The following is a 26,174-nucleotide window of genomic DNA, read 5'->3' as shown; positions in this document are numbered from 1 at the left end:
ACTAATATACATTAATCATAATAATAATAATAATAATAGGAACAATAATTAATTATTATTATTATTATTATTTAAAATAAAAAAGGGTGAACATCCAATCTTTTAAGTTTCCTTGACCATTAAAATTTCTTTAAGTTTTTGTAGCAGATACCATTTTGATATTTTTCGATGGACTTCTGAACTTGGATCCTTCCTCTGGCCCCGCTTGTTCTTTCAATCAAATAAATCATATATATATATATATATATATATATTTTTTTTTTTTCGCTTGTTTCAGAATAAAATTATCGGAATTGAAACGAAAAACTTTGTGAGATATGAGTTTTCCTGATTTGCGCTCCCCGTTTATGCCGTCTCTTGGACCTCAGAGTGCGTGCAGTGGTGCTTCAGTTGGTCTCTGTCCTCATCAATTCCCCATCAACGATGATTTTCAAGGCCAAGGTCCTCCCTTCAAAAGACTCAAAACCTCCCGTTCAAATTCTCTCTCAGAAATTCATTCAAATTCTTTGTTTTACCCATCTATGAGCAATCATTCCCTAATTAATTGCTGGCCTCAATTTCCAACCAAAAACGAAGACCAACATCCTCAATTTGAACATCAGATTCTTCCTCCCTTAAAAAAACCCAGAATTTCTGAAGAATGCCGTTCAAATTGTTTGCCTTGCCCACCTGTGAACAACGGCATGAGCGTTGATGATATTGGTTTCTGGATCCAAAATTCTCAATTTGAACACCCACCTCCTCCATTCAAGAAACCCAGGATTTCTGAAGAAACCCAATCAAATTCTTTGCGTTACCCACCTCTGGCTTCTTCGATAAACCCTCCACCAAGTGGCCCAAGCAGCAGTGGGATTAGAACAGACACTATCTTCTTCAAGCCCAGTGTGAGTGCGAAATTCAAAGTGGGTTTGTGCCGGAACGGTGAAAACTGCAACTTTGCACATGGGATCGAGGATATGCGACAGCCTCCTCCCAATTCGCAAGAACTTGCTGAAGATCGATTGCCATTGGGTAACTGCGATGGTGACCAGGAACTAATCCACTGGATGAAAAGGTGTAGTTTTATTCATGAACATCCGGCAAAGGTCGGGGACAAACTGGGCGGGTTCAGTCAGAGCAGAGTGTTAGGCACGGTGAATGGAAGAGGCTGTAATGGTTCTGAAGGTAATAGGTCTGTGAATAATACCAGTTCAGATTCATTGCGAGTAAATTCCAATCCTGCATATTGGAAAACGAAGTTATGTAAAAAGTGGGAGACAAGAGGACTATGTTCTTTAGGAGAGAAGTGTCACTTTGCTCATGGGCAAGAAGGTATGCACTTGTGCCCTGCTTAGCATAATTTTTTATTTGATATTAGATTGACGTATTAAAAGCAAAGTAGAATAACGAAGGGACCTCTCGTAGTGTAGTGTGAACATAAGAAAATATACATACATATAATATATTTGCCTTGTGCCGTAAATTGAGGAACCCTTTGTTATTATACATAAAGAATTGTGCACTTTTACGTATACACCATTGTATTGGATAGAACATGCGTGACTATGCCCATTATGATGAACAAGTTCTTAACAGAATGAAAAGTTCAGGTTTTGTCTCCAGGCTTCTTAATAAGACTCTTAGCAACCATGTTTGTTGGAGTCTTTATCTTTATAGATATCTGAATTTCTAAGCTCTACTCTTTTTGGGCTTACCACATGGCACCTTATCCCCACTGTTTAGGTTTGAAGGCTGAAAGATAATTCCATGTTTACATTCATATCGGTATTGAACCTATCCGGATTTCAACCGTGGATAATGAAAGTTTTGGGTAACCAGTTTCTGAAAATGCTTTCACCGTCTGGAAGTTAATTCCAGACATTGTTAAACTGACTGGATAGTAGTGTTTTATAAGTTGGAATAGGATAAGGTAGTTTAGATGGGTATGGAAAGTTTTAAGTAGTTTTCTCCTTATCAAATGGTTGATGAAATTGAAGTAAATTTTTTAGGATAGAGTCAGAATGTATTGCTTTTTTAATTTACCTATGGTTGCATGTCCTATGTCAGCTCATGATTTTGGAACCAAAATGTTGGCCCAAAAAAATTAAAAAAAAAATAAAAAAATAAAAAAAGGAAAAAAGAAAAAAATAAAAAGAAGAAAGTGCACATCCATGTGTATTTGTTGCTGCTCTGTATTTATTGCTGATCTGTATGTGTTTTGTGTTTTGTAATTTGCAGATACTAGTTTAATTGGTTGCAACAATTTTCTACATGTTTAAATTTGTTACATAATTTATTATTGGATAAAACTTATGTTAGCATCCACTCATCGAACCCTGTATGATTGAGATTGGCCCCTGTAAGTATGAACGTGCAACTGAATCAGTATTTTTCCATCAAATATGATTGGCTCCAAAAAGTGGATTGCATGTTGTTGAGGTGTTCAAGATAGATTTTGTTTGAGTTGCTATTAGTTTTAATCATCTCTACTTACTGAGTTTGATTGAAATTTGAAAGCCACTTTTGTTGACCTAAAAAGTGAATTTCCTGGGTTCCTATTTTTGTTTTGGTAATGTTGGGTTTTTAAAATCAGAGTTGCTAGTGCTCCGGTGGACGAATCGAAGCAGAAGCCAGGAATAGTTGCTTCTTTCCAGCAACAGCCCATGTTGTTGGTAATGGTTCAACTCCAACTGCAATGAGAGGTGTGGCTATTGTTGATGAAGAAGGGAAGACATAGGGGTGCTTGCCGATGTGTAAGGTACCCAAGAAGCTCAATCAAATCTATGCAGATTGGGCTTTATGAGCTGAAGCTGGTGAACAACTTACCAAGCAGAAGTAGATAGCTGCGTTTGGGTTGAAGTTAAAATGGTTGGAGACTTTGAGTCTTCTTCCTGGTGGTCAAGCTATTTCCAAGGCTTCTACTGCCTACAAGATTTTGTGTCATGTTCTGTTTCTGTTTCTGTTTCTTAGTTCATTGTCTCACAAATTGGTACATTGCAAATTGACTAAATAGGGAAAAGTAAAAATGCGTTATATAAAATTGCAATTTGGAACTATGGTAGTTGTTATAATATTCAACAATGTCAATATTCAAAAGAAAGCAACATATTTTATTTTTATTTTTTGAAATATGTACCATTAATGAATTGGTAGCTATGATGGATCATAATTACAAATTTTCAATCTTTCCAACATCAGCTACGTTCCAAATCATAAAAACCAAATGAAATGGTTAGAATTTACAATAGAAAAGAAGCATAAAACAGCAGCCAACTGTGGATATTTCCTTCTACAACATAAGACTTTTACATAATTTTTTTACACTCAAATGCCATCATGAACTCAAAAAAAAGCCTTTAGATATTCTTGATATCAGACTGCGAGCAATTTAATATCAAGGGTGGTGAATATAGAAAACATTAATATAATGCCTATTCCAGCAAAAAATAATAATAATAATAATATAATACCTATCAACAGAAAAAAAATAAAAAAATTATAATATAATAGTTAAAAATTTCGAACGGGACACTTGTCGGTACATGAAGCTCCTGAGTCGCCACCTAACTCTTGTTTATTCTCTCTCTCTCTCTCTCTCTCTCTCTCTCTCTCTCTCCCCCCTAAAAACCGAAGCAACCACCCGATGGAGAGACGTAGTCATGCTCTCTCTCCTATCTTCCACATCCACCTCTTACCTATTTTCTCTCTCCAACAAGCTCTCTCTCCGCAGCTTCACGACAACAAGACGAAGAGCTCTTTCTTGCATCTCGACCACCATGTCTATAACCCTTCAGTCCCATGCCTTTGCAGGCAATCCTCTGCGATCCAAACTGGGAAACCCATTTTCACCCACCCAAGCCATTGAAGCCCTCAAAGCCCAGCTGCTTTTAGAGACTAATGCCCAATCCCCGTCTTCTTCTTCTTTCCCTGTTTTCAATTTCAAGGTCTTGCCTTTCAGAAAGGGCAGGCCTTTGGCGTCTTCCAATGCTGAGACCGGTGCTTCCCAGCCAAATTGGCAACTGGGTTGGATCAGTTTGGACCGTTGCAAGGCATTGTTGGAGAATTCTGGTGTCCAGCTCACCGGAGACTCGATGGTCTATCTGGGTTTTCGTGTCGAGGACGGTGTGATTTACTGGGCAATTGATGTTTCCAGTGAGGGTAGTTTGGTTCCTGAATTGGGTAGCCAACAATCTTGCTTTGTTGAGCTTAGAACGCTGATGGTGGCCACTGATTGGGCTGATGATCGGGCTATGGCTGAATTGGCTATTGCTGGCCATGTAAGTTATCTCATGGGTATAGCCTATTGGCTTGCCTTTTCATTGTTGTTTGTCATAAAATTGTTGGTAACTTTTTATAAAAAGGAATCAAACCAATTGTTCATTTTGTTGGCCTGCTAGCATAACAATTATGTGACAATCAATGTTTTGATCCTGTTAATTAATGATTTTAGAATTCATGCAATGTTAAAGTAATTCCTAAGAAATATTTCAAGTCATATAGAAAGAGGGAAGGGAGGTATAAACCTCAAAAGATCAAGCTCTTATTTTATTTCTCTTTATCAAGTAGACTTTGTAGGTGCTTTTTTAGCAAATTCCCCATAAAAGGTCAGGAATCTTTAAGCCATAGTAGCACTTGCAATCATCATTTTCCCGAGAGTTGCACAAATGTTTTTTTTTTTTTTTTTTTTTTTTTTTTTTTTTTTTTTTTTTTGGGTTTTTTATGCGCGATCAGGCAAGAGCTTTGCTGGAATGGCATGGTATATCACAATTTTGTGGACATTGTGGAGGAAAAACAGTTCCCATGGAAGCTGGGTTACGGAAGCAATGTTCAAATGAGTTGTGCAAAAAGAGAATCTACCCTCGTATTGATCCGGTATGGTTATCCTTGCCATTGTTTATTTATTCGATGCAGTGCTTCAATATTGTAGATAGTATATTGAATGCTTTTGAATGTTTATTTGATTTTTCTGACTCAAGTTTTCTTGGAACAGGTTGTCATTATGTTAGTAATTGATAGAGAGAATGATCGTGCACTTTTAAGCAGACAATCTAGATTTGTACCCCGAATGTGGAGTTGCTTAGCTGGTTTTATAGAGGTATGTACCTTGGCCAACGTTTGGTCTATTTCATGTTTTAGATACCGTTAAGGAGATCCTTAAATTGCCTTCCTTACAATTGTTGATGTACCCAACCAAAAAACAAAAAGGTTTTTTATTTATTTTATTTATTCTTTCTTTTTTTTCTTTTTTTCTTTTTTTTTTATGAATTCAAAACATGTGAGCTCCTTTTCACCAATTGAGGATTATTTATGTCTTTGTAACCTAGACCTAAGCGAGCCATATATGTATTGCATTTTCAGAAACATATATGTCCATGTCTTTTTCTTAAATTTCATTATTTTGAACCTTTCTATTGTCCTTAGCCAGGAGAAAGTTTAGAAGAGGCAGTGAGGAGAGAAACATGGGAGGAGACTGGTGTTGAAGTAGGAGAAGTTATCTACCATAGTTCTCAACCCTGGCCTGGTATCAAACTGTCTTCCTATCTTCATCCAGTTGCTATTACAACAACATAATAAGGCTGATGTTCTTGTGGATCCTTAGCTATGACTTACATATTCTAAGTTATTTATATCATTCACTGCATTTTATGTAAGCGTCTTCTACTTTTCAACTGCGATTTTGTGCCTATGTTTTAGCAGCATACCCATTATTGTACCTTAATATAGAACAAATCTTATCTATAACCATCCTTCTACACATTTCCTCCAATTCTAGCTTTTAAGGCTCCATAATTTCTCTCATATCTACTCATGCTTAATGGATCAACCACATAGGTGATCATTCTAAGCTTGTTTATGCAGCAACAGAATTGTATTTGTTAATTTGTATACTAACTGTCTGGTGATATGAAGATGTACATATGAGTTCTGACGGTGTTTAAATCTTGATCAGACACCTCAGATTTGGATAGAAGTTAATGTGAATTGAAACCTTGTAAATGGTGAATTATAAGCTACTAAAGTTTGCTGTTAATTTTATGAGTTATCTAAGGCACATCATTTGCACATGCCCTAGCATCTGTATTGTCTAAAATTCTCAGTTAATTCTTGTTGGAGTTTCCTTACTTATAACAGACATTCCTTTCATGCAGTCTTTGTACCCTTCTTGGATTACTCTGCCTTACTGATTCATTTTTTCACCCCCATCTTGTTCTTCTCCAGTTGGACCGAGTAGCATGCCATGCCAGTTGATGATTGGGTTCTTTGCTTTTGCAAAATCACTTGAAATAAAGGTGGATAAGGAAGAGTTGGAAGGTACATCCAGCATACCCCTGAATCTATATTACCCCCGTCAAATTTTCCATTCTTTATATTGAACTTCTCTTCTAATGTTTATGTCCATGTTAGATTTTTGTATTCCGTTGAAGTGAAACTGGGAAGATACTATCTATATAGATATATACATAACTATATAATATGTGTTCATCATTTAAAGATGCGTATATGCAATAACAAGGCACTTTCACGATGATGCAAGTGATGTAGTATGCTTGATGCGAATATTCATATGTAAATATTTTTTGGGAACCTTTTGTTTGTAATTCATTTCAGTTTTTCTTATTTCTCACATAATTGTCATGAAAGTTGCATTGCTGGTTACAAAGTTTGCTCATTTTCTTTTCTGCATTTTGTACATATTGGTCATTATTGGTCAATATATTTATTTATGGAACATACCATAGATGGACATTCGCATTTGCTGATATGCATTTGATAAAGTTATATGGAAATTGCTTCTGGTAAAAGTTTTAACATTGTTCGTTCCTTCTTTGTCTAGATGCCAAGTGGCACAGCAGGGAAGATGTGAAAAAAGCTTTGACGTTTGCCGAGTACAAGAAGGCACAAAAAACAGCCGCAGCCAAGGTAGAACAAATGTGCAAGGGAGTTGAAAAAGGACAGAACTTCTCCGCAGACTTCAATGTGGAAAGTGGGGAACTTGCTCCTATGTTTGTCCCTGGACCATTTGCAATTGCTCACCATCTCATCTCTTCTTGGGCCTACCAGGAAGTCGATCATCTTCTGAAACAACCTAGTGGTTCTTTGTCAAATTTGTAGCAGTGGCTTGTTTCATTCCCAAACGCATTGAAACCCAGATTTGAATTTGTTTCTTGGTCGAAGAAGGAAGATATCATTATATTTTTAGTTCATAGGATGGATGGGGGTGCTTAGCTTTGAATGCAGCTGGTTTTCTTTCTATCACACAACCAGTGCATTGAGGTTATTATAGTTTATCTAGTATCCATGAAGAAAAGGAGTAGCTTTTTTTCTTTTTTCAAAAAAATTTTTTTTTTCTTCTTCTTTGGAATATCCCATTTGCTTATATTCATATGTTAACTGTTTATGATGTATTTGAAAGCAAATTTATCAGGGGACCTATTTGTTTTCTTCTTACTATTTCAACTTTCTTATTGTGTGCATCATATTGTTAATTATTTCAGGTTCAGATATTGCTTTCAGAAACAAGGCAATTTCCTCAACAGATATTGTTATATTATATGATTGTTAAGGATTTAAAGCATCATCCATTTGTTGAAGCATTTTTTTTTTCCTGATTTTTGCTGTAAAAGATTTATAGAAAGAGGAACTACATTTTCTTTACTTGGTTGGACATGTTTACAAGATTACGAATTGAGTTTTATAATGTTCCCAACTATCGCAAAGTTCCAACCTCCATCCTCTTTATACTTGGAAAAAAGAGTTCTATGGCTCTCTTTACTTAAATCACTTCATTGAAATAAGACTTCAGCAGCAGCATATTTCATTTTTATAAATATAAATCTACAACCATGACAACAAATATATCAGAGTACTGAACCTTCTTATTAATTCTCTTCAACGGACAGTCCAGGTAGTCTAAGGCATCCCCTTTATAAGGTAAACCTTAATTCTAATACCTGTCCGAGCCGCAAACTTATAAATATTATGATTAAAAAAATGGAAGAAGAAGAAGCAGATGAGAGCCTTATTATCAATCATTTTCCAAGGATTTGGCCCATTTTATGGTTGATCTGGCTAAAGCATCCATGGGATCGATGCATTTCTTAAGAAGAGGATCATTGTGAGGTAGAAGTCCTTGCATCTCATTGGAGGCAAGGATGACCGTGTTCACACCACTCACCAAAAGAACTTGAACTGCAATTTTTAACAGATTCCTTGCCCCTTTGAAGTCCCTTATGTTCACTGCTTGTATTGCAGGGTTTACAATGTGCTCCATTGTTGCTCTGTCTGGCAATACAACCTCAAAGCCCTGCACATTCAATTTCCATTTAGCATATTGTACATAATTCTTATCTCTCATACATAAACAAAAATTTTTGAGTACATTTACTCTAAAAAGTCATAAGTTTTTTAACATCTTAGACACCATATTGAACTCAACAAAAAGGTCATGGAATAGTTAAAATTTTATTTACCTGTTCCTGCAGCTTATCCTGATAAAAACCGGCCATCAAAGTTGGGTTGTTCGCAAGCACTCCAATCCTCACATTACACCCAATTTCAACAGGCTTCAACTCGGCTTCCCTGAGCTCCCTTGCAACACACTCACCCACATGAAGGAATGGTAAAGAACATCCCTCTGATATCTCACGATACCACACATGAGATAGGTGGCATGGCATGACTACGCAGCCAGCTCCGGATTTCTCAAGAAACGCCCTTTTCCTCTGCAAGTTTTCGACCACAAGGCGGTTCATGTTGGATTGTATTTCAACAATCTTGCTGTCCGATGAGTGGTAGGAACCCAGACGGGGAAGCTCCAAATATGAAGCCGGGTCGCTGCAGACAACAAATGGCGGGCATTCTCCAGACTTGGAACTCCACCTGACAAGCTTTTCCAGGAAAATTAGAGTGGAGAAAGTGGATACCCCGCCAATGATACCAATGGTGTTTGGTTGGCTGAGCAAATGATTTGGGTTTTTGCATCTTGATGGAGCTATGTTGGAGTGGAAAATTTTGTTGGGTTCAGGTGAATCTCCACCCGGATTAGTCTGCACGAGGACTGAAGATACTAGTGTAGACAGATTAGATCTTGTTCTGTATTGGGTAATTTTCTTGTTTACAACACCAAAAATTTGTGGACTAGATGGTTTGTGAAAGGACATTGCGATGCCCCAATCAAACATTTTAATTGATTGGTAGCTAAAAAGCTTTTGTCTTTCTTTTTTTTTTTTTTTTTTTTTTTTTTTTTTTTCAATCCTGTTCTCTCTGTATGCTCTTTCAAACTTGCAGCTCTTTTAGCTACAAATTCTAGCAGAAGACCAAAGATGCCAGATTTTGGAAAACCAAACTCACTCCCAGAAGCTTGAGAAATCTGTATGATCTTTTCAAACTTTCAGCTTTTTTAGCTACAAATTCTAGCAGAAGACCAAAGATGCCAGATTTTGGAAAACCAAACTCACTCCCACAAGTTTGAGAAATCCCAGGGCACTTCCAGCTTTAAAGACTAAAACTCATCAAACCCAGTGGAATAGATCCTAAAAGAGGCATATAATTGACCTTCTTGCATACCAAAATTGCCTACAGAGAAAACCCATTTCATATGATGGAAAACTTTGAGAAACTTTTACCTAACTAGGCATTTTAGCTACTCTCAAGACTCACCGGTTATTTATGCTCCTGTTTGCTGTATTACAGCTTCTGCAAACAAGATCCTTTAAAAGACTAACGATATATCTGAAGAACACCATAATGAACTTGAAAGAAAGGGGGCTTAAATATGCACAATAAACATATTGAATTTCCACTCATAAAAAATGACAGGAGGAATCTTTATAATTGTCACAGCTTTTTGCCACGGCAGCGTTGTCAACCATTCAACACTAGATAATATAAATAACTTTGCTAGAAATTTGTCCAAAAATAACAAAAAACAAAAAATAAAAAATTGTTAAAGACTGCCTCAAGGACATAATTTTGACCCGAATTATTTTATCCTTTTATCTGACAAATATGACAAGGATTGCAGTGTGGCATGACTCAGAAAATGAGTACCGTCTAATTGCACTAAATTTAAGCATTTCAAATTTCAACAGCCCTCGAACATAGTCTATCTAGCATGATGACCAAATACCTGCTACATTTAGCATGATGATCAATCAGGATGATTATTACCACTCAAATTCTCCTATCAAAATTGTTTTATTTTAATGTCTCATTTAGGTTGCCTATTATTGTTGGTAAAGCACCATTTATTTTAAAAGTTCCAGCTTATAATAAGTGGTGCGTAATAATTTATATAGACGAAAAGATATGATACTCATGTTAATATGATACTTTAATGTACCATTTTGTTTTTAAAATTTCAAATTTATAAAAAGTTGGTCCTAAATGGTTTATATACTTTCGATGCTGTGTGATATTGAATTAAGCAACGACACACTCTACGAGCTTATAAGAAACAACATCGTGTTGTTGCTTAACTTTACAAGTTACAACTACGTCGCAAAAACATGTAAGCTCCTCTAATACAATGATTTCCTGTTTCAAGGTATGAACTAGACTGATTTTTCATTTTTTTTTTTTTTCATTTTTTTCACTTTCTTTCTGCTGAGTGTTGATATTGGCTATTGCTATTCAACACCACCTATCATTTCCACACACAAAGAACAAACTATCTTTATCAGTCAATTAAAGAATGATAATACACAGAGTTTTTGGGCTACGAGGAATCATAGTATTGGATCATACTAAAAAATGATTGAAAACTTGTATTTTCTTCAAAAACAGCGAAAGACATAGCAACTAACGAGACCATGGCACGTGGAATTTTGTTGAACCACAAACAAAATGTACAGTAAGACAACTAGATATCATGTCTTGCTCAATCAATTTAAAGCTTGACTTATTCACAAAAAATAAATAAATAAATTTTGATCCTTATGGTGAGTGGGAAAATCTTTTCGAGCGTTGAGATCTAGAATCTTGGATCTTTGGTAATTTCATTAGAAGAATTATAAGTTTGAATTATTTAGGTTATATATGTCATTAAGATTTAGGTGAAGATTTTAGACTAGATGATGAGGCGAGTTCATCTTTATCTCCATGAGTTTTTTAATGGGTTTTGCTTTCTCTCAGAAATTGACATATAATTAATTAAAAATATAAATCCTGCGTGTCATTATGTCCTTGGCAAAATTAAGTTGATAGCTGCCAAAACACCATGTCACTCGTGACTCAAGGGCTAAATCCATTTGGAACGTCCATCTTCGACCCTTCTAATCAGAGCAATGTTTGGCTGTTATGTTAAACTATTATATTATGGTTTTAAAAATACAAATATGTGTCAACAAATTATTGCTTTCAAACCAGGACAAATATGTATCAAGAGAATATGATTAATTAAGAACAATACTATTGGTATCAAATTTTTTTATTAAAATTTTAGTAATTAATTATATTTTAATTTTTTAATGATGTTAAATAATTATTATCTTATATTTATGGAAAAATAAACAATTTAAAAAATATCAAATTTTGATTATGTATCAGTTTTTTTAAATAGTACTAAATAGATATTGTCTTATATTCATGAAAAATTAAATTATTTAAAAAATACTAAATCATAGATGCCAAAATTTTAATAAAAAAATTTAATTATTTTAAATTTATCTTTAATTAAATCTAAACTTTACAAGTTGAGGTTTTTCTCAATAATCTTTTTTCTTTTTCTTCCTGTTAAAAGGTACTTCTCAAAGATCACTAGTATAGGATGATCGTCATGGTTAAAACATAAGAAGGTCGGTGAGAATGGTTTTGACTTTGGACATTTTTATTTATCCTTTTTGTAACAAGTTTTATCATTTTGTGTCCTTTGGCAGATAACTTATATGCCTTCTTTTTTTAAGGTAACAACTTATGCATTGATGATCATACATGACGCTTTATTTATTTATTTATTTATTTTAATTTGAAGACATGAAGATTTGTCGAGATCATTGTTCGAAAAAAGTTTGTGGGCTGTGACGGCTGTCCTCTCAAGGACGATAACACAAGATGGTACAAATAGTACACATTGGTATCATACAAAGAAATCTTTTTAACTGAACAAAACAATATTATGTCAAAAATCATAACCAAAAGAATCAATTTCCTCCAGCAGATCTACATATTATTACTTTTTTGCCTTTTATTTCATCGAGAAATTGAAAAATTGACTTCCATTGCCAAAAAAATAAAATAAAATGAAAAATAACTTTGTAGATGTCTGTTGAAAACTGGATAGAGTAGTACAAGACAGTAAAACAATATTTTTTTTTCCCACTTTGTCCTTTGAAATAGACTACCATATAGTCAATAAAAACTAACTAGTGTATATTACTATTATTATTGATGAATCATTAGTTGTACATTATAGTCATCCATTTTCTAACCCAAAAAAAAAAAAAAAAAGGATAACTATAAAAAATAAATAAATAAATAAAATAGTCATCCAATTTTTTACACAAAAGCACTGAAAGTTACGAGATTTTTCTAGGCTTAGTCTGTAAATGCTTCTGGGCGTTAAAATCAATTATAAAAGAATTAGGTGTTTAGTAAAAGATAAAATAATTCAAATTATTTGAGAAGTTTGACAATTGAATCAAGAATCTATATTATAAAACAAAGTAGTCTTGTACGTCATTAATGACGTGCGGTATATCCTTCTATAGACACAAACTGATAAGTAAGAAAACAAAGGATAAGTAAAATACAAGTGTCTCAGCTATCATTATCATAAAAGATAAGCCATATCAGAGGTGGCATTATTGCCCCGGGCATAAAATTTCCTTCCACGGGATTTAATTTCACTTTTTTGTTAACTTCCCAATTTGCCTTTTCACATTTAGCCTGGAAGCTTTAAGTACACGGAAAGGCCATCACATATATACAAAAAGAAAGAAGGCCACTTGAATAAACAAGGCTTACGATTCTCTAGCAACTTAGCTCCTCGACTGGGTTATCTACGATTTTGATCATTTTTGGGTAAGTTCAATCACAACTAAGCTGGTAATCAAAGCCGCTTCTTTTACCATTATAACAACAACATTCATGGATTTCCTTGGTTCGATTCTATTTTGATAAGCATAGGAAGTTTGAAGACTTACAGATCCCACCTAAATGGATTCATTTTATTAAAATGGTGGTGTTTAGGTGCCAACCAAAATACGATGGCGGCGTCTCATATCTATACCGTGTCTATGATAGTGACAATGAGTAGCTGCTTTGAATCTAAACCCATATGGCTTCAAGTACCACTAAACATCTATAGGAAATTGGTTTTTCCTGTGGGTATATTTATATGTATAAGTTTTATGTTTTATTCAGCAGAATTTAGCTCATTTCGTCAATGATAACCTAAAGAAAGTAATGGGCACACGACTAAGAGAGACAAGAAGTCTGATCTTGGTTCAAAGCTGAAGGCTTCCACACTAATTGTAAAGGGCAAATTGGAAAGTCTACAAAAGTTGGCATTAAATCCCTTGGAAGAAAACTTTATGCCCATGGTAATAACATTGCCCTCTATCAAAAACAAACAAGTGAACAATACATATAAAAAATATAAAGTGATAAACTCTTAACTAACAACATATTTATCTCTAATTAAGTTAGACAACAGCTTTTAGAATCAGATAGGAAGGTAATTTTAAAAATTTAATTATTTCGTAATCAAGAAAAAAGAATTTAAATCCTAAAACATCCTTAGTTAATCAATATAATACCACATTATATTTATCTTTTATGCTATTAAATAATTATATTCAAATTAAAATTCTTTTATAAATATAAAATCAAATAAAACGTTTAATATAAATCAACTACTTTAATATCCAAACAAATATAACATATGAGTAAAATTTCATACAACAAACCCCAACCCCCCACCACACCACCCCCCCCCCCCCCCCCCCCCCCCTCCTCTCTCCTTCTTCTCCTCAGGTTTGGTTAAACATTATGCACCCCCTCCAAAGGTTACAAATTCATCATTTACCCTCTTACTTGTAGGGATGTAAATAAGCCAAATTGAGGTGAATATTAACATTCTTAAACTTCGGTTACATGATTTTAGAAGTATTTAAACTCAGCTCTCAGCTTAAGCTTACAAAATTTTGTAATAATTTGTTTAAACTTGACTCAGCTTATTAATTAAAAACATGAACTTAGCTCAACTCGGTTCATTACAAAATAAAAATTAAAAAAAATTGAACATTTATTTTTTAAATAATAATTTTAATATTAATAATTGATAAATTCTGTTTATTCTATTAATTTTATTATAAAATTAATTTATTTTTAAAAAGTTTATAAATTTAAAATATAACAAATATTATTTATGCATCATAAATATTTAATTTGATTAAATTTTTAATATAATATTTATATCAAAATAGATATAAATAGTAATGCTTCATTTCTTATCAGGACTTCTTCATTTTTATTATGAGTTGAGTTTGAGATACCTAAAATTGAACCAAATTTAAACTGCTCATGAGCCACTTGAGCTTATTTACAGCCCTAAGTAGGCGTTAAAACCTGTTAAAAAATTTCTTATTTAGATCTATTTGAATTTTAAAAGTCTATTTTGTCCTCATATTGATTAAAATAAATATTAATTGGATTCATTTCCCTTACACCCTAAAATTTATCCCTAATTCAAATTGGCTCTAAAAGTTTGTAAGATTTCAAATACAACCCTTAAAAGTTAACTTCTGTTCGAAAATTTTCTCTCTCCTTCGTGGCATTGATAAAATGACTTAAGTGCCTTTACACAAAAAAAAATTCATTTCTTTTATCATTTTTTTAATTTATTTCTTTTACCATTTCTTTTATAATTATTAATATGTATTAATTAGTTGTTCATAAATATTCGTTTCTAATTGTATATCTATATATTCAGAAATATTAAATTTGATTTTATTATATTTTCTTAAAAAAACATATATATTATATATATATATATATATATTTTTGGTGAAAACATATTAAATAAAATTTTTATTTGAAATATATAATTTTTTTAGTCACTAAAAAAATTATTTTTAAAGAGAAAATTAAAGTCTATCAAATCAAATCAAGAAGAGGACATTTACGCCTACAATCTATAACGTATGCTACGAGGCAATGCTTGCGTTCAAAACAATGATGACTGATTCGAAAAAAAAAAAAAAAAAAAACCAACGATGATGATGAGTGAGAAAGCAAATTACGTGACCGTAGTCAGCCTTTTCTTAGAAAATATTAACCCAAAATCACACATAATCATGCCATTAGAATTGGCTTTATCACAGATTTCTTTGTGATTGCTTCTCTTGTTTTTGAATATGCAAGGCGATTGGATATTGGCAAAATTGCCTTACAAGTCATTGTCTGACAAAAACTTGGTTGCCTTAACTGCTGATTGAGGAAAAGGTAAAAGGAATCAACTGTCCTTTCAACTACTCTAATACTCTCCCAACTTTTTTTTTTTTAATTTTCCAGTTTCAAATCGCTTTTTTCTCTCTAATCAATTCACGAGTCTTAGTGCTTTTATTTTTGTGAAACTTGCTGATCTTCAATTGGTTTAGTCTCAAAGTGTTTCAAAAACCACCAAAAAAACAGCTCCTTTGTTTTTTATCTTCCATTTTATAAAATATACAAGGGAAATTACAATATTACTCACAAAAATCAAGAACTTTTGTTAATTATTCACAAAAACAAAATTTACAACCCACAGTAATTAGGCTTCCTGAAGACAATGTAACATTTTTTGTATTAAAGTGTGAATGATTTGTTTTAAATGAGTTTTTAATGAGTATTGAAATTAAGGGAATTTAAATGAAATTAACCTATTAATTTAATAGTTAGATTTTTATTATTATACGCCATAAATTATGAATATATTACCTTCTGTAAAAAAAAAAAAAAAATACAAGTCTACCAAGTTAGAAAATTCTATTTTTCATATTTATATTTTTAATTATGAACATGAATGAAGTACATAATAAAATATTCACCGGAAAATGTAAAGCAATTTAAACTTCATATATTTGTTTCAAAATAAAAAATTAAACTTCAACTATTTATGTGATTCAAGAAAATTCTTTTAATTTTTTATATCAAACAAAAATAAATTTACCAAATTGACCTTTATCAGTTAAATTTAACAAAATAAGTTGACAGTTGAGGGAAAGATGATAATTTGGGACACCTCAAGAGGGTCAGGGGTTTATTAGATTTTCCTGTAATATATATTATAATAATATAATATTCCAATATATATGTATATATATTTCGATCATTACCCGATAATCAAATATTTACTTATATATACATATATATAGGATATGTCCATTCTAATTATTGTAAAATGTAGCAATATAATTTAATAAGTCACCAAATACATTTGTAACTTTTATACCTTATAGTATTTTGTTAATATAAGCTGTCAAACAATTTATTAATTCTTTTTTTTAGTACAACTGAAGTTAATTCTTTATTTTGCATACCTATATTTAATTCTTTTAAAATCGAAGGTGATACTTGATTGGTAAAATGGAAGGGGGAATGAAATGAAATAGAAAGAGGAATGAGAATAGGATTCCAATGCTTGTTTGGGCCATGGAATCATCAATTGAATCATAGAAATAATTATCTTGACAAAAATTTCCTTACACCATATTATTAATTTTTTTACCAAAAATCTTTCTCTACTTTCTCTCTCCTCTTTTTTTCCATAATTTTCTCACCACATTATCAATATACTTTCTTATCTCTCTCTATTTTTTTTCATTTTTCTTTATTTTTGTTACTCTATAATTCATCTCTCTAATTACTTATATTAACTATTTATTAATCTCTCTCTAATTTTTTATAATATCTTAATTATACTAAGTATGCAGTGGGCCTGCCCATTAATAATTGTTTTTCGTAATCAGAATGTAATAAAGTGTTTATTAAAAATATTCAATAGACAATTATGGTTGCGAGATGCTTAAGTATGATGATTATTTTAAAGATATTTTGTAAGATTGATAAAGATGCAAAATTAAAATTATAAATTAATAAAAAAAATATTTTCTATTTGTGTGGGCCTCTAAAATATAAACCAACCCAAATACAAAGTGGGATGGAAAATGTAGAAGGATAAAATATAAAGAGAAAAAGTGAGGTGGAAAATACAAAGAGAGAGAGAGAGAGAAATTATAGTGAGAGAATCAATGTTAGTTTTACTTTTCAAGATGCATTAGTTGAAGGGTAAAACAGTACATTTTGTATCATGAAATGATGGAATGACGGATGTGTGAAATAATGGAAAAAAAAAAAATCAACAAAATTATTTGACATATAATTCATTTCATTTCTAAAAATGTTTATATGTTATTTTTTTAAGTTTCATTCTATTTATTCTTCCAATCAATTGTATTCTTCGTATACATTTTAAAATTGTTTGGCATATATACCTTGACCCGGTATGATCATGTCTAAGTTCTGTATATTAAAGAATATAATTGTTTGAACTATTTGTAAAGACTAATGACATATATAGCCTGAATAAATTGAACATGTTTGGGTTATATATATTAGACTATTTTAATTATATTTGGATTATATAATTCAGACAAAAACATAAAAATATATAAAACTATCTAATATATAGTCCAGATAAATTATATCAATCCGAGTAATATATATCAAATTACATAATTATATTTGAGTTATGTAATATGGACAGAATAGAAACATCTAATATATATAATTTGGACTAATAAATATAACCCATGTGAATTGTGTTCTTTTGAATTATATGTACCGAATCACTCATTTATATCTAAGTTATGTATTTCAAACATAAATATATCCGTCCGGATAATATATACTGGACTAGATTAAGAAAAGAAAAAAATTATAGATGAACTAATTTGAGAGAGATTATTGAGGATGAGGAACACCAAACCCAATAAAACAATTTTCTCTCATTTTGATTTATTATTGATTTTGTAGAAAAATAAAATAGAAAAAGCCAGGAAACCGACTGAAGGGGAATAAAAGAGTAAATGAATGTGATTGTAGATTCAATCGTTTTTAGTTGTTCCATATAAAAAAAAATAATAATAACAGTAGAGATTATTGAAGATCATTGGGATTTGGGAACTAAAGCTATAGTGTAATGTACTAATTTTACTTAAAAGGGAACAAGGGGCAGTAAAATGTGATGTGTATTTAATTAAATTTATGAGTAAATTAAGTACAAATGATTGCAGTAAATAGTAAAAATAAAAATAAAAATTAATATGTTAGTATGGATATCAAAATTAGTAGTGTTAATAAAACCACCAACAAAGGATTGTTGCTGATGAGTAATGTACAAAGAAAGTATAAAAAGCCAGGAAATGACTGGCAGGAAACAAAGAAGCAAACTGATAAGTGAATGTGACTGTAAGTTCAAAGTTTTTAGTTGCTATACATAAGAAGAAATAATAGGACTGTTGAAGATGATTGGGATTTAGGAATTAAAGCTATAGTATAATGTACCAATTTAATTTAAAAGAGAATTAGAGATAACAAAATATGATGTGTATTTAATTAAATTTATGAAAAAATTAAGTATGAATGATTAAGATAAATTGGAAAAAATTAAAATAAAATATAATATGTATAAAATATAATATGGATATCAAGATTTATAGTATAAATAGAACCAATAATGAATTCCTCCAACCATTTCAGCAAAAAGGTGAATAGACCGGAGAATAGACTCCTCATTCCACCAATGTTTGATCCAACCATATAAAAAGCCTGCAGGGCTTATATTGTGGTAGAAAAAGTTTGCTTGGGTAATCATTGACCTGTTTGTTATGTTTAGGTCATCAAGCCCAAATTAAGCCCAACTGGAATTGGGAAAGGTTAATTACAAGTCTATAGCTCAAATATTGTCTGTTCGCATCATAAAGAAATCTTATTAATTGAACAAAACAATATGCCAAATACCATAGCCAAAAGAATAAATTTCCCTTAGCAGATCTACACACTTGCTCTATTGCCTCTTATTTCATGAAGAAATTGAAAAATGGACTTTGTAATGTCTATCGAAAACTGGATAAAAGAAGTAAACTATCATATAGTCTGCCTTTCTTTTTTTCTTTCTTTGAAATGGACTATAATTATTATAGATGAATCATGAACATAGATTAAAGTCGTCCAATTTCTTACATAGAAGCACTGGAAGTTTCGTTACATTCTGAAAGAAGAAGCATCCATATAATGGGCCTGTACGGCCTAATTGAGCTAGAAAAGTTTGGTTGGGTAACCGTTGACCCATTTCTTGTGCTTAGGTAATGAAGCCCAAATCAAGCCCAACAATAATTAGTGAAGGTCAAATGACGTGGCCGTTTCTTATTAGCTATCATCAACACGCGGCTGACTTTTCAAACAATAACGAACATCCACGTAAGAGATCTTAGAAAGATTTAACAAAGACTTGCTCTAGCATATATTTATCTCCACTGTTTGCCTCCATGGAAAGTAGGAACGAAAAAGCACCATAGCCAAAAATCCTTTTGTAAATTCATTCTTGCTGGGCTTAAGCTATTGTTCTATTGCTGATTTCTCCGGTTGCCCTCCAAAAAAAAAAAAAAAAAAAAAAAAAAAAAAAAAAAAAACCAAAAAAAATATATATATATATATATATGGCGAGCTTCTTTCAGAGACTCGCCAAAGCTACTCCGGTAGCATTCGCCAATTCATTCGGGAGCCAACCCAAGTCCGGTTATAGAATTCCTTTCAGAGCACTTGCAGCAGTTTCTGGTGGAATCTCTTATCTGTACTATGTTTCCTCACCTGATATGGTACTTTTTGCCTGCTGTTTTATCTGGGTTTTTCTTCTTTTTCATTGTTTAAGGCAAGATAGTGTAGTTCCATAGCTGAAATAAGTTGATGATTGAGGGAAGTGATTGCAAATGGGGTTTGTGGCTTGCCCATTGGGGTTTGTGGCTTGCCCATTTGGGTTTCTTGGATAATAGGTGTTTGTTTTTCTCGATTTTAATGTATTGAGAAAAATGAGTAGTGATTTTATTTTATTATATTTTTTTTAAGTGTTGCTATAGATGACTATTTTGAGGCTTAATATTTGTTTGATTACTGGTACATTGCGCATTAGGTGTTAGAAATAAAACAAACAGGAAAACTGAATTATAATTACAAATACCAAATAACAATAATAAAATAATAAACAATTATTTAGAGTTTAGGATGGCCTGTTTAGTTGGATTTAGATACGCAATAGCATTGTCCGTGGAGAAGATATGTCCCTTTCTGCATTGGGTTGTCTAACGTTCTTCCTCTCCTAATATACAACGATCCTTTAAGAATCTTGTATACAGCTAAGAATTTCCACGAACTTCTTAGAATTCCTGTAATGTAATGCTCAATATATACATATATATATATATATACTAAAATATATTTGATAGTAATAAAATAATTTTATGATAATAATAAAAAAATATAGAGGATTTGAGTGTAGTATTTAAAGAGAAGAAGAGAGAATAAATAACTTTCTGTTGCTGTGTGTTTCCAAATGGGGAAGAAAGCTCCTATTTATCGAGCTTGGAGTAAGAGACAGTTGTGGATTTGGATGATTTTCAATAATAAAAATAGTAAGTTAATAACAAAAATAAACTTTAGAAACCAATTTTTTTAACGTTAATAAATTAATATATCCTTTGAAACAGTAGATAAAATAAAAAACTGATTTTTACTAAATGACTATATATATATACACACACACACACGTTAAAAGGTACTATTTTATAAGAACTAATTTACAACATTAAAAATCAGCTTAACTTAGTGTTTCAGTAAAATGCTTTCTTATAATATATAAAATAATATTTAATAAATTTTTTTTTTTAAAATCAATTATAACATTAGGTTGTTCGGAGTGCTTTTTTTTTTTTTTTTTAAATAGATTTTATCGTTCATAAAATCTTACCACTTGGGAAGAAATAGGAGGACTCAGAAAGAAATTATTGAGGTAAATTAATCCCATGTGCATTACATTGGTTTTGAAGATCCTTTTCCAATTTCAAACAAAATTTGCTTCTTATACTTTACATGCAACATTTTGACCCAAGTATATAATTTTGCTTTTTAATAGGATGAAAAACTTTTTCTTTGCTCATGTCATGATTTAATCTGGAATTGTTATAGTTTGTACTTGGGTACTTGGTGTGCTCCATAATTGTTGTTGAAACGACCCTCGTTTTAAGAGGCTGAATAATTTATACTTAGTATCTAAATCTTGGGTATTTGTTTTTGCATGAGTGGTTGGTTGATATAGGACATTGTTACAGATGCCCAAAAAAAAATATTCATGCAATAATGTGTCACAGCTGTGAAAAGGCATTCAGATCTGATCAATGGCATGGTTGACCAACCAAACTTTTCAAGTTTTTGGTTGATATAGGAATATCGTTATAGATGCCCACACAAAATATTCATGAGATGCTGTGTCGAAATTGTGAAAAGGCATTCAGATCTGATCGATAGCACCATTGACTAACCGACTTTTTCAAGTTTTTGACTGGATATTCAAATATAATTTTAAAGCTTCAGAAGTTACTTCAGTCGCCAAAGTAACTAATATTCTATATTACTCATATTACAGATTTTCATTTGATCACATTGCCAAGATGGGTTAGATGTTGCTTCATGCCTCCTCACAAGGTATACTCTTCTGTTTTTATTAGTTATACTGTTCTCAAATTCCTAGTTGCAAGGAGTCTATACCATCATTCTCTGTTTATGGGTGTTCTTGTAACTGCAGGGCACCACTGGGACAAGATGCTGAAGGAAAACCAAAATATGTTGTGCGTCCATAAGTGTCTTTCTTCATATGCACATTGGGTTTCTTTAAGTAGTTTTTCTCATTTTTGAACTGGATTGTTTGAAATCGTAACCCATCAGAAGTTTAGTATTTATTTATTTTATATATATATATATATATATTTTTTTTTTTGTTCATATAGATGGAGGTTTATGTTTATCCTTCTAACTGCATGTTCATTTTTTATTAATTTTATATTCTTGCATCTTGTTTTTGGTTCTTTGCTCTTTCATTATAAAGGTATTGGTTATTGATTCCAATACAATATATATAACTTGAATCTTTAAGCTGAGATTATGATTTTACTAAACAAGTTGTTGATTGTTCTCTCCCTTAATGCTCACCTTGTGGAACAATATTTTGTTTACATATTCAGGTACACATATCAAATCCAGATGCGAAGGGATATTTTTGACTTATTAATTAAGGTATGCACGTAGTAATGCACTTAACAAGTCCAGTTGTTAAGATTATTCTTTTGAAGAAGTCATATCTATACGTTGCTTGCAGGTGTACCCAGAAGGAAAAATGAGTCAGCATTTTGCAAGCTTAAAACCAGGCGATGTGGTTGAAGTGAAGGGGTAGATTTCCCAGCCTGAATTATTGGCTGAGGATATATGCGCTGAATCATCTTTTTTCATCAATCCTGATCCTATGTCAATTCAATAAGGGGTGGATAAATCATAGGTCTTATGCTGGTTGGGTTTAGTAACTTTAGTTTTAAGGTCGAATACACAGGCTTAAAAGAATGAATAGTGGTTTTATATGTGTTTTTCAAAGCATTTTCATGCATGTAAACTATATGATGCATCTGGAAGCATACTAAAGTGGGAGATTCATGATTAATCTATTTAACTTGTTTTAAATAGATTCAATACAGTAATCCTTTGGATGAGTATCTAGTATTTCTTGAGGAAATCTTGTGTTTCCTTAAGTCCTGCCAGCCATGAAAAAGCAGAATAGGAATAGTCTTCCGATGATTCTCAATGGGCTCTTCCTTGCTGCTATCTGCTTATTAATACTATGTTATCTTTGACCCTGTTAGAAACTAAGTTATCCATTGTCTCGATTGCAGATGAGGGTCATTTTTTGTGGGCATGGTGTGCTGAAAGTTAATAACGTCCATATTATTGCATCTCAGATTGTCATAGAGACAATTTAATTGGGCTTACTTTAATTTTGCGAAACCAATTGACAAATCTGGCGCAGAAAGTTTTGGAAATTCTCCCATTTAAAGTGGAAATCTTTCAGGTTTGTTTCCTGGATGTCAATTATGTATTGCATTTTTCCCCTGTGGATAATAATTTTAGTGGTTTAAGAAAATGTTTTTGTTTGTTATCATGTTGAGTCTGTTATTGACTAGCAAATTAAGCTTAAATTTTCTTTTTAAGTTGTCAGTTGTCAGTTTGCCTTGTAAAAATAAACTAAGAGAATCATTTATGTGGGAATTGTTATGCTTAGTCAACAAATGTCCTGACAAATGTAAAAATAAACTCTAGAGGGTCCTGATAACAAATGTCCTAGGTAAATGTTTAGTTACCTAAACAACGTTTCTGGTATATTTGAGGCACCAAGTTGGAGCCTGAAACTGACTCTGCAGCTAAGCAGGAGTGATCTACTTTAAAATGTGATTGAATTATCTTTCTAAACTTATTTTGGGGCTTGTTAGTATTTAATTTTGTGCATTGGATATTTATGTTTATGTGATGGACTTAAGATGTAAATTATTATTATTTATTTCTATTTTAATTGCATATAGGTTGAATTATTGGTGTATAAAAAAAAATTGTATAGTGAGTGTATATCAGTCTTTAAATATATTTTAGACATGGCAATTTGGTAACCTTTTGAATTTAAATATTATGTGAAATTTTGAATAGTTTTGCAAGCATACGAGTCTACATGTGTATATATATATATATATATTTCTATATATGTTTGTGTGTGTGTGTGTGGTTTTAGCATGATAGCTAATGTATTAAAGTTTTGGTTGGTATGGAGTTTTGTTATTGAAAATGAGAAGATCTTTTTTGGAAGGTTTTGCATAGGGGAATGTTCATATTGCAAGGGAGGTTTTGCCCCATTTTTTATGAAATGCCCGGTAGAGTTTCTCCTAGACAGGGTTACCATGGGAGTCCTGGAGGGATCCCTGAGGCCGGTCCTGTAAGTTACACATAAACATTAATCATTAATAAATAACAAATAAATAAACATAATTAATTAAATCTTTGCTTTGGTGTATATAAGTGTTTTTATGTGATTTTAGATATGTTTTGAATGCTTTAGTCTTATACGTTTATTGATAATTTTATTGTGGAATTGATAACATCAATTATGTGATCATGATTATGGTGTATTTGGAAGTCGAGGTTTGATATTTAAAGCCTTAGTATTTAATTTCATCTTATGGTTTAAATTGGGTTAGCCCGGTTTAAATATATATATATATATATATACACGGTTATCTATGGTTTCGTTAAATAGGATTTGATAAATATTAGAATATATATATATACACTTAAATGTTTATAGATTTAATATTTAAGGTTTGATATTTAAATCCATGTTATGGTTTAAATGGGTTAGCTTGAATATAAATCGTTATTTATTATTTTGAGAAATGTGGTATTCGCTAAAATATAGGTTTATGTAATTTTATACAGTTGATTGTATTGAGATGTATCATACAATATCAATGTTCTTAGTGATGATATTATAGCGTGCATGTTTTTTAGTCATTCTACGTGAGCTATAGCATCATTTAGTCACCCTTTCCATGGCAATAAAATGACAGAATTGACCAGGATGGTGATATTAGCATGCAGGTCATTTTAGTCATCCTACGGGAGCTAGGGGGTGCGGGGTGATAGATTAATTATATACTGCAGTGAGATCATTTAGTTTCCCTCCCCTTGGACCGTAGTATAACACGTTAATTAGCAGTGATGCCTTTAGGATGCTAAGGGGTCATATGAAGATTTATTTTCTCCCTATTTACATCAAGTGGTGTTTGGGGTGTCAAATATTATTGGACAACGCATGATATAGTATGATACACATTATGGTCTTTAGTTCTCTATTATAATTTACATAGTTTTATTGTTTTATTTGACTATTTTCTTTCCATGGGTTCATTTATAAATTTAATAAGATTTCATAGACTCTTGATCAAATATAATTATGTTTATTGTTTAATCATTTAATCGCATTATTATGGCTATTGTTTGATCAATTACTTTTATTTTGTGGTTCAACAATGTCATAATCATATATAAGTGGTTAAATGATATTTTAATATTTTCTAATCTTAATGATGAATTTAAGGTTAGTTTTACCATATTGTCGAATACACGATGACTTTATGGTTTATATTATTTGATTTGTCGAATATTGAATTTATTTCGTTTAAATCTTTTAGGACTGGTAAATTGGTTTTTGTGAAATGGTTTTAATGCAGGAACTTTTTCAAAAGGGTGACAACATGAGATTTTGAGTAAAAATGAATTTTCAAAGTTAAATTATTTTATCATGTTACTATTACTGTTATTCCATCACTTACGGGATGATTTTTTTATCTCATTCTTTATTAGTTTTACTTTTGTTTCCCCTAAGTCTAGGTAGCTAGGAAGCTATTCTCTATTCTTCACGCATCACCACCTTCGTTACTAGTGATGTGCAGAACCTTCTACCCCTTTCATTTATTTTATCTCATTTCATTTTATTTTGTTTTTCCTTCAGATCATTAAATCTAGTTGTATAAACTTATTACTATGTACTTTAGAATTGCTCTTATTACACTAAAGACATCGGAGGCTGCTCGTTAAATATTAAGGTTTGAGACCTATGTTATTGTGATGAATTATATATATTTACTTAGAAGTGTTGTAAACTTATAGCATTGTAATTACTGGGAGTTGTATGGTGGTTGCGGATATAGAAGTGTGTTTGTTTTGCAAGTTGAAATTTTTTCTTTTTGGGGAATATTTATATTTTAAGGTGGGTTTTACCGGATTTTCTATAAAATGTCAAGTAGAGTTTCTCTTAGACAGGGCTACTTTGGGAGTCCTTGAGAGATTCCTGAGGGCTGGTCCTGTAATGTTACACATGGACATTGATCATTAATAAATAACAAATAAATAAATATAATTAATTAAATCACGGCCTATAGAAATTGATCAAAACATGCATAATGTGCTTCTTTTGAAATGAACATAATTAATTAAATCATAGTCTTATGGAAATGGATCGAAATATGCATAATGCGCTCATTTTGGAATAAACATAATTAATTAAATCA

At 31.7% G+C, this 26,174-nt stretch overlaps 3 protein-coding genes and 1 long non-coding RNA gene across 6 annotated transcripts; 3 read left to right on the top strand and 1 right to left on the bottom strand.

The window, feature by feature from the left end:
• The first annotated feature begins 127 nt into the window (after nt 1-127).
• Nucleotides 128-3,117, top strand: LOC107429522 (zinc finger CCCH domain-containing protein 39). Its single transcript, XM_016040229.4, has 2 exons — nt 128-1,311; nt 2,573-3,117. Exons 1-2 carry the CDS (start codon nt 318-320, stop codon nt 2,617-2,619), a joined length of 1,041 nt encoding a protein of 346 aa, XP_015895715.3. The 5' UTR covers nt 128-317; the 3' UTR covers nt 2,620-3,117.
• A 461-nt stretch (nt 3,118-3,578) lies between these two features.
• LOC107407551 (nudix hydrolase 19, chloroplastic) lies at nt 3,579-7,454 on the top strand. The gene is made up of 6 exons (XM_016014842.4): nt 3,579-4,256; nt 4,711-4,851; nt 4,970-5,074; nt 5,401-5,500; nt 6,199-6,291; nt 6,815-7,454. Exons 1-6 carry the CDS (start codon nt 3,639-3,641, stop codon nt 7,090-7,092), a joined length of 1,335 nt encoding a protein of 444 aa, XP_015870328.2. The 5' UTR covers nt 3,579-3,638; the 3' UTR covers nt 7,093-7,454.
• A 312-nt stretch (nt 7,455-7,766) lies between these two features.
• LOC107407550 (uncharacterized) lies at nt 7,767-9,846 on the bottom strand. The gene is made up of 2 exons (XM_016014841.4): nt 8,451-9,846; nt 7,767-8,284 (listed from the first exon to the last, which is right to left on the bottom strand). The coding sequence occupies exons 1-2, from the start codon at nt 9,159-9,161 to the stop codon at nt 8,006-8,008; spliced, it is 990 nt and encodes a 329-aa protein (XP_015870327.1). The 5' UTR covers nt 9,162-9,846; the 3' UTR covers nt 7,767-8,005.
• A 9,656-nt stretch (nt 9,847-19,502) lies between these two features.
• Nucleotides 19,503-25,816, top strand: LOC125421833 (uncharacterized). 3 transcript variants are annotated; one of them, XR_007240192.2, is made up of 6 exons: nt 19,503-19,838; nt 21,659-21,717; nt 21,818-21,860; nt 22,254-22,305; nt 22,388-22,602; nt 22,953-25,816. It is a non-coding gene; the product is annotated as an uncharacterized LOC125421833 (long non-coding RNA). The 3 variants fall into 3 exon arrangements; XR_009634122.1 differs by having other exon boundaries at nt 22,388-23,128; nt 23,915-25,816; XR_007240190.2 differs by having other exon boundaries at nt 19,504-19,838; nt 22,388-25,816.
• The last annotated feature ends 358 nt before the right edge of the window (nt 25,817-26,174 follow it).

Source organism: Ziziphus jujuba, chromosome 1, assembly GCF_031755915.1.
Source record: "Ziziphus jujuba cultivar Dongzao chromosome 1, ASM3175591v1".
Lineage (NCBI taxonomy): Eukaryota > Viridiplantae > Streptophyta > Magnoliopsida > Rosales > Rhamnaceae > Ziziphus > Ziziphus jujuba.
This window is presented reverse-complemented; position numbering and strand designations above follow the sequence as displayed.